This window comes from Pygoscelis adeliae, unplaced genomic scaffold (assembly GCF_000699105.1).
Source record: "Pygoscelis adeliae isolate BGI_AS28 unplaced genomic scaffold, ASM69910v1 Scaffold436, whole genome shotgun sequence".
NCBI lineage: Eukaryota > Metazoa > Chordata > Aves > Sphenisciformes > Spheniscidae > Pygoscelis > Pygoscelis adeliae.
This window is the reverse complement of record NW_008825051.1, coordinates 285,788-294,585: the sequence shown is the minus strand read 5'-3', so window position 1 is coordinate 294,585 and position 8,798 is coordinate 285,788. Positions and strand designations below refer to the sequence as shown.

At 45.6% G+C, this 8,798-nt stretch overlaps 1 protein-coding gene across 1 annotated transcript in view; it reads left to right on the top strand.

Annotated features, from left to right (window-relative positions):
* The window catches only part of CACNA1B (calcium channel, voltage-dependent, N type, alpha 1B subunit), a 306,403-nt gene that overhangs the window by 199,273 nt on the left and 98,332 nt on the right, over nucleotides 1-8,798 (top strand). Inside the window, 1 exon segment of the mRNA XM_009326378.1 lies at nucleotides 4,967-5,034. Coding sequence (XP_009324653.1) covers nucleotides 4,967-5,034 — 68 coding nt within the window.

Genomic DNA, 8,798 nt, shown 5'->3' with positions numbered 1-8,798 from the left:
GAGCAGGCGATGTTCCAGAGGAGGGAATAAGGACCTGGTTCACCTACTACCACCGCCATGAATTTGATATTTGCCTCTGCTTGCCCTGGCAGAGTGGTGAGATGAAACCTTACCCACGTTCTCCCCAAATATCATCCTGGCAGAGAGCAGCTGTCTTGCTTTCCCTTCTGCTGTCCTGCTGCTGAGGAGAGCCAGGAGGTTGCTTTCCTGGATGCTTCCCCAGGACCATCTCCAGTGCCTCTCTCGTCCCCTTTGCCCGCAGTTGCATGCTGGTGGCACAGCTTTAGTGCAGCCGAAGCGCTCCTCAGGGCCCTATCTGTGCATTTAGCAAGGAGGATATGTCAGGTGTGATTCTTTAATTCTCCATGAGTTCTGCAGGTGAGTTTCTGTGAGCACAAAGTACAGAGAGAGGGGAGAGCTGGCTGACAAACAGTAACAACACTCAGAAACCCTTTCACAATATCCTAGAAGGCTTCTTCCACCAGCTTCTAGTGATCAGAGTTATAAACCTGAAGGAAATCTGTTAATTTCTACGGAGATATACATCCCTGTTGGAGAATCGGAAACCTGGCCCAGATTGTCTCTGTAGAAACTTAGTCTGAGAGCATCAGCTGCTTTCACAGAGAGCTTGTAAGAGCCCTTCTGCATTGCATGTGGACCTGTTTGCTTTAAGCACCATGGGCAGGAGGGGGACAACTGAGGCTGGAGTGTGTGGTGGAGGATGAGGGGTTAAATCTTTTCCTTGGGAATTGCAGCAGTAAGCCCAGTAATGCTTGCGCTGATGTTTCAAACAGTATTTCGGTAAGGTCAGTGCTACCCCTGCTTTTCACGAGCTACAGTTTGGATGCTGAGAGCAAGCAGCAGGCAGTCATTTATCTCTGAGGGAAAGCTGAACTGTATGACTTACCAGGGACTTACGTTAGCATTAACTGTCAAAACATGACCAGGAACGCCTGAAAAGGAAGTTTAGTTTTCCAGAAAAGAACAGTCCTGCATTTTGGCGGGAAGTAAAATAGTCATTAATGTCAACGATCCTGCAGTGCCCCAGCAATGTTAAGGACAGGCGAGCGTACAGGGTGAGGTACGTGTCTGAGCCTCGGGTTCACCTTCCCAAGGAGAGCCCCACAGCCCAGCAAATGCCAAGAGGACACCCTATAGAGAGCAGTCCAAGTCGTTGATTAGCTTAATTATAGATTAGATTAATGTGAACTGTCTTTTCTGCTCTAACTTGGGACTTCACAAAGATCTCCCCCCTCTGCTTTATAGAACTCCCTCCAAAAAGCGTTAAAAATGTACTTCTTTTTTACGCGATGGATTTTTGTCATTTGTCAAGTGTGGATTTGCCACCAGCCCTCCCCACACAGACGCTCACTGCAGCTGAATTTCTTAAGTGGGACTTTTTATTTTCGTATATCACTACCGTTGAAATCAGTCTAAGCTCTTCTGGATGCCGATCAGCAAAAGGCACTTCGGTTCCTCTGCTGGGAGAGGGGTTTTATTTTCATTTTTTGAACATTGGCATTTAGTGAGTCCATTTTTAAGAGTTTAGGCAGACTGGATCAAATCTTGTTAGAGAATTGGCATTGGCGATTTTGGGTCAGCTTGCAAAACCTGCTCTTTTTAAACATGAGTGACTTCCTTCTTTTCCCAGAGCTGCTTGGGGCATTGTGATTGTTCTTTTTTCATGAAGAAGAAAGGCAGGTGGGTGCCAGCTTCCCCTGCTTCTCACTGCATCTCAGTTGTTTCTTTGAATCCATTTACTTTTTCAAGGGACTATTGCAAGGAAAAGATCCAGAAACTTTGTTTTTCTAAGTCGGAAGCTTCTCACATTATGTTCCTAGTTCCAGAGAGTCTGTGTGGAGCCAGACCTCGACGTTTGAAATGGTTTAATGAAAGTAGTATGATTAGAGTAACAGCAGGATTTGGCCCATTTTCTAGGAAATTACACCATGCCTGTATTCATTGTTATCCGGTAAATTGATAAATTGATGCATCTGTTGAGACAAAAAAAGAAAAAAAAAAACATGAAAAACTGCAGAGGAGCCTAAAATGAAAAGCAGCAAATGCTTGGAGCATGCTGCCCTTCCCCTTGCCCTTAGCTGCTGTGCAGGAGAGCCGTACTCAGCACCAGCCGCTGGCTCAGCTGCCCAGCACGGTCCGTGGGTCTGCCCAGGTTATACAGCCTGGACCAGAGGCTGGAGTTTGGGTGATATTTGGGAATCCCTGAGCTCTGCAGAAAGGGCTGTGGGACCTTTTTTGGGGCAGAAATACCCAAGTCTGCCAGGCTGTGTCTGCCTGGAGCTGGATCAAAACAGCCTGATCTGTTAAAAAAAATAATTATATTTCCAGTGGTTGATTATGTTACACAAGACATTTTCAGCATGTGTGTGTAGGAGGCAGGGGTAGGAAGACAGTTTTATTACTGAGACATTTATTCCCAGAGCAGGAGGCTTGGAAGCATTTCCAATGCGTTGGAAGCACCCCAGAGGAAGAAACCCAAACGGCCGGGACTGGCCGGCACCCCGGCGGTGCCCTGGGCAGCGGTGCCTCAGCCTCCCTGCCTGCACCCCCAGCCCGCAAGTGACAGCCCCCTCTTGCCAAGCCTTGGTTAAAAGGAAGGGGGAAAATTAGTATCTCTGCAGGTGAAAAGTTGATTGAACTCTGACTTCAGCGTGGGAGGGAGGTGATAGTTTCAGCATCATCTTTCCCTTTTTCTTGTTCTTTATCTGCTGGGCTCAGTGGGATTGAAGTGCTCCCGCCCCGCACTCCTTGCTGTCCTGCTGGAACGGAGGGAGGAGCAATTGATGGGCATCACATTTCAAACCTCTGTCTGTCCCAGAAGAATCATCCTCACACGATAAAAACCTCCATCCCGTGTTACGTGACACAGAGAAAACCTGATGGATGATCTGGCCTTTGCCTGGAGAAACCCCAAGGCTCTGTGTCCCATCCCCTGCAGGGTTTGGTGGTCAGGATGCAGATGCACCCGAAGAGATTAAATACAACTCCCGCTTTCCACTGTCACAAGCAGAGACTTCAATTTTGATAGGCATTCAGGCTCTGGAGACGCTCATCTCAATGGGAATTAGAGACGTGAGCGTCTGGTTCTGAAGTCTTGGCTGAATTATGTTTGCTGAAAGCTCTTGAGAGGGAAAGCAAAGAGGCCTTGAGCTGGTTGTTTGGGCCAACTTTGGTCCCTGGCTGCCCTGGGAAGTCTCCTGAAGCTGTGCCAACGTGGGGTGACGGCTCCCCAGCCAGCAGCGCCCACAGCCTGTGTGCTGCCCAGAGGCTGCTGGAGCACAAGGATTTCTGGGCATGCTCCTGTTCGGCAGAGACGACTGCAGCTGATGAATCAGCCTTGCACCGCTCTTGGCTCCTCTGTTTATAGAGAAACCTCCGATGCCTCCTCCAGGCATCCTTCTGAGAAATGGAAAGCAATCAAAGGGGAACTGAGGCCAAGGTTTCCCAAAATCTTGTTGCAGGTTTGCCAGCACCCTGGGAGCTCACGCCTTGCCTCTCCTCCCCTCGCTGGAGTGGTTGCCTGGCTCCCCCCAGCACGCTGCCCTCGTCCCTCCATCCTGCCTTCGCTGCGGCATCGCTTTGAGTGTTGCTTCCAACACACAGACCAAAACAGGGGACACATCCCGTTATTTTCTGTTGGGTTAATTAGCTGCCTAAAGCTGCTGCAGTCATTTCACTCAGCTTATGGGGACCTGCATCTGGTCCCAGACTCGTATTTGGCTCTGGTGAGGACAATGCAATACAAACACAGTGAAGCGCATTGTTGTTAAAGCCTTTGTGAATCTCCAGAGAGTAAATACTCATGAGATCAACTTCATTATCATGTAGTTTCATATTTAGAGGAGCATTCATAGCTTTACACAGCTATGGAGTGAGTGACTCTCCTCCTACCAGGTAATGTGAAAGAGCAAAATGCATTTTCTTCTTGGAGAGTAGTTTAGACTTGGTTTTGCTTTGCTTGCTCTCCTTTCATATGCAAAGGTATCTGACTTACAATTGTTTTGGGGTTGTTTGCAGGCACATAGCTGGAATAACAACAATAAAATATATGAAGGGACAAGTAATAGCTGAAATCATTAAGTGGAAAAATGAAAATAAAATATGAATAAATAATTATAGGAAAATGTTATGTCTTAGTGATATAATGCAGTGCTCTGCAGAGAGACCCAGGCTAGCGTGGGCACTGGCGGTTGTTTAACTGGGCTACATGCAATTTGGCCAGGACTAACGGCCCATTTCCTGGCAGAGCTCATTAGCTCGGGCTGGGTGTCCTGCTAACAGGCTCTTCGGTAGCTGTGCTCTGCGTGATGCTGCAGCATTCAGGATAGAGGATGTCTGTGGCGGTCTAATTGTCATATCAACTTGAGTGTGATAAGTCATGATAGTTTCCTCCCGCCAGTATGTAATGCAGCAGTGACATAAGCTCAGCTTTTTCATGGTACCCAAATGCCTTTATATAGCTATATGTTTATATTTTGCAAATGTTGGCTTTAAAATGACTGATTTCCAGGAGCTCTACCAGTTGTCCTTTTAAACAAAAGGGGAAAATGAAGATTATATCCTGTGTGTGTGTGTAAAAGCAGGAGTGTAGGTGTGGATTTTCTGGAATGAAAAAACAGGGGCTGTTGTGTCTCTAGGACAACCATGTGGTCCTGTACTGGTTGCACCTATAGCGCTGTAAAGCCCATCTGCTCAGCACGTGTGTGTATCCTCACCAGGGGTATGTGCTGGGGAAGAGACAAATGGGTGTCCAGCATCTGCTGTGCTGCAGGCTGGCTCCCAGCAGAAGGGGGTGAGTTAGAAATGAAGATAAAGCAGTGGTGCAAGGGGTCAATCCGTAATATACCGGTGATTGTAAGTGGGGAAAGAAAGGTAGCGGCAGCAGAAGGGGAAGAGTTTTCTGTATCTGCTGTGTGAAGATTTTTCCTTAGCTGCTCCCCAAAAGATACACTCCTGAATGTCTTCTTGGCTATCGCTGTTGACAATCTGGCAAATGCCCAAGAGCTGACCAAGGTATGTATGAGATTTCTCTTTCTTCAAACTTAGACCACAGCTGCTGGATCTAAAGCACGCGTTACCGACCCTTCCAGACACCCTGAGATTTACTCTAGAGCCTGTTCATGCGGTATCCCTATTTACCAGTTTGCATTGCAGAGAGGGACCTGGAGTTTTATTCTTGTTCAGGTTTGTTTCATTTCAGGCTTGTTTCAGTGAACTATTTCATGTTCTTTAGTTTCATTTTATCACAGAGTGGGCAGTGGGCATTGCTCATCTCGCTGCTGCATGGAGGTGCACAGGCATTCGTAGCATTTGCTGTTTTCAAGAGCAGAGACGAAGCAATTAACAGGTTTTGGCTGACTTGAAGCTTAGGCATGGGGAAACGCAGGTGTTGTATTGTTGTTTTTGCTGTCTCACACTAATGTTTCATACCTTGCTGAGTTTCGGGATGGATCAAAGAATTAACATTCTCCAATCAATTCCTAGGAAAACAACTTGCAGAGGCTATTGTGAATACTCAGTGAATTTGTTATGATCTTCCTGCCTCTCACCAGGTGCAAGGGAAATCTGAGGCACCAGCCCAAGCGCAGGCAGAAAGCCAGGTCCTGGCAAGAGACAGAAATGACACCAATGTCACTCTGCTGTATGAGCAGATTTATATTGGAGCATTCCCTATGGAGAAAAACTTACAGCCTCAGTATTGCACAGGAAGGATTGCAAATGCTGCAGGTTTTATTTGTATTACTACATACTTTTGATTTCTCATTGTAGCATGCTCAGTTGTATTTATGAGGCAGCATTAGATTTGGTTTGCACATTTGTAGCTTGTTCTCACTGAGTGGATGAAAACATGCACACCCCATTGCTGTGCTGCTGCCACCACCATAAGTCACAGTGACCTGCTCGTGGCAAAAGAAGCTCCGTATCCACCTTAGCAGTTGTATTTTACAAGCCTTAGCTTATATACTCCTTACAGGGTAAGAGGATCACTAACCATGTGCTTATGCAGCAGTGGGCAAGGATGTTCTCTCTTTTTAGAGTTGTAGAAAGGTGCAGTAGTTCATGGATACACAATGCAACTCCACAGTTCAGGGACACAGGGATTTCTAGGAGTTTCCTACCCCACTCCAGCTGCCGAAGACCAAAGCAGCCAACCATTCCCAGTTAAAATCCATGTCTCTGTTGCAGCTGAGCTTGTCTTTACCAGCTCTCCTTTTCTGACTGGCTGCAGCTTCCAGATTTGACTGGAGCCTTGTTTCCTGACAGCCGATATCCATTCAGCGCAGACCGTACAAGAAGGCCAGTGGCTCTCAGGTGTATAATAAATGTTCCTAGGTCTCTGAGACCATGCTCTGCATCCCTCCTCTCTCATAATGCAGCTCAGGGCTGTGTTTAATGGCTCTCAGTGTTTTCTTCTGGAAAGTTTTTCCCTTACAGCAGTTCAGCTGCTCCTGTTCTTTCTAAAGCCCGCAGAAATCTCCAGCCCGGAGACATGCACCCTCCCAGCCTGTTCAGGAGGTTTATGGGCATCCCTTGCATGTGTTAAGAAAGAGGATCAGGACCAGCACAATTCTTGGATAATGAAGCTCATCCTACTTCTTTCTTAATCCTTTTAGTGCCTTCTTGTGAATATTTCAGCAGCTGACTGGGATGGTTAGAACTTTGACTTTGTTGATGTTCATAAAGTATAATTAAATATTGATGGATTCAGCAGCATTGCCAAATCGTAAAGCTTCTTGAGAAACTCTTTTTTGCTTTAATTTTATTTATGATCCCAAAAAATCACTAGGGCTTTCAAAAGAAGAGGAAAAAGATAAAAGTAATTCAATTATATAGCATACCTGGAGAATGAGGGATTTATTGCTAAGTAAATATGATCATGCAAACCCAAAAATGGCCCGGAGGTATAATTAGGTTACTCGGGAGTCAGTTCATCTCAGGAGACTTTCTTGACATTTACACTGTAAAACTAATCGAGATCAGTACTGCATATAATGTGGGAAAACCATAAGCAGTTTGCAACTGCCTCTGTTTTGGAGAGACAGAAAGCTTTCCAGCTAACCTTCAGGACTGAAACATTTCAACCAACATTTCCACTTCTGGATGCTAATTTGGACTTCTTTTATCGTGGTATTTGAACATTTCTCGGTAGCCTTAGCTAGGCCTTGTGACCTGTAACAGAAGTTATCAGATTTGTAACTATATTTAACTTAAGCTTGATCATCCGATGTCTGTTACAAAACTCACCGGTACTTGGAATGACTCATTTTTTTGGGGGGAAAAAAAAGAAGACTCACCTTCTTTGCTTTGAATATATAAAGAATCTGTTCTCCAGCCTCTGCCTCTCGCTCCCCAGGTCTCTCTCCTCTTCTTCCTGTGCTTGCTCTCCCCCTTAGCACTGACTTAAACTCTGCCAACTTAATTTCTAGTGATTTCTCAGAACTGTCCTGAATCTCTTTGGTTGCCTACCCTCTAGATTTTTCTATATATTGGCAGGTTTTTCTTCCTGTTCACTTATTCAGAGTGGAATCTAAAAGTGCCCCCAAAATTTGCTTTTAAAATCTTCTCTCCGCTGACCATCCCACGATGTCTCCGGTGACACACAGCAGTTCGTTTTTCATCCTCGTTAAACTGGCATATAAAGCTGCCACAGGTGACCCTTTATTTTCCTAAATATCCTAAAGCACCAAGTGTGTTCTCTGACCTCTGTCCACTGCCAGCAGTCCCTGAGAAAGGGGTATAAAAACATGCAATGTGGGACAGGAGGGATATGTGAATTTTATATAAAAATATATGAAAAATTTGAGAAATCCTCAGAAAGAATGGACTGAAGTGAGCGGCAAAAACAAGAGTCTAACAGCGATGAAGACCCCTCCTCCTCCTTCCCAATGAAGAGGGCTTTAGTTGGGTGAACTTAATAAAGAGCAGTCAGTGCTAACTATGCACATCATTATGGGTAGCACCGAAGATGGGTTTTAGCATGTGATCAACCGTGTGGTTTAAATGAAGATTTAGAGCTCTAGAAAACAGAAGGGAAACACAGAAGAGAGACATCCTTATAGGCAGGGCCTTCATCTGCGCTTGCCCCTATATAACGACGGTGACAGTCGAGCTGCCAGAGCTGGGCTGTTGGTGGGCGGTGGGATGGATGGATGTTGCCGTCGCAGCTCAGAGCTGGCTTCAGTCATGCACCGTCACAGCCCTGCGTGCTTCAAGCAGAACAAGATGAGTCTGTGCCCCAGTGAGACCCTGCAGTGTAAGTATCAGGCAAAAAATTAATTAATTTTTGTAGTGATCTGCAATCTCTGGGTGGAAGGAGCTACAGAAATATTATTAAGCAGTCATCTGCTAAAGAGTGTGCTTGTTCTGAGTGAGGGACGGCTGCATTTATAATGACAACAGGTATTTTCTGCTGTTGCTTTGAGAGCCTTTTGAATCCAGCAGAATTACTGATGCAATGGGGAGAATGGAGTTGAAGCTGCAAATTTTAAAGCGATGGTAAAAACTGCACCTGCTGCTTTAGGTGCACAGAAAGAAAAATCAAGAGCCTTTGAAAGTATGTGATTTTAACACTGCTGGAGAGCATCCTCAAGGGAAGAAACAACTTGAAGATACCTGCGGAATGAAAGGAAAACCTTAAAAGCCTTCTTATTGGGGGCCTTAATCCGCAAAAGATTCATATTCTGCAGACACCCTTGATTTACAATAAGCTTCCAAATCACTGATGGATTTACTAGAAGTTGGCAGTTGAGAAATATTGACTTCGTATATTGTTCAGC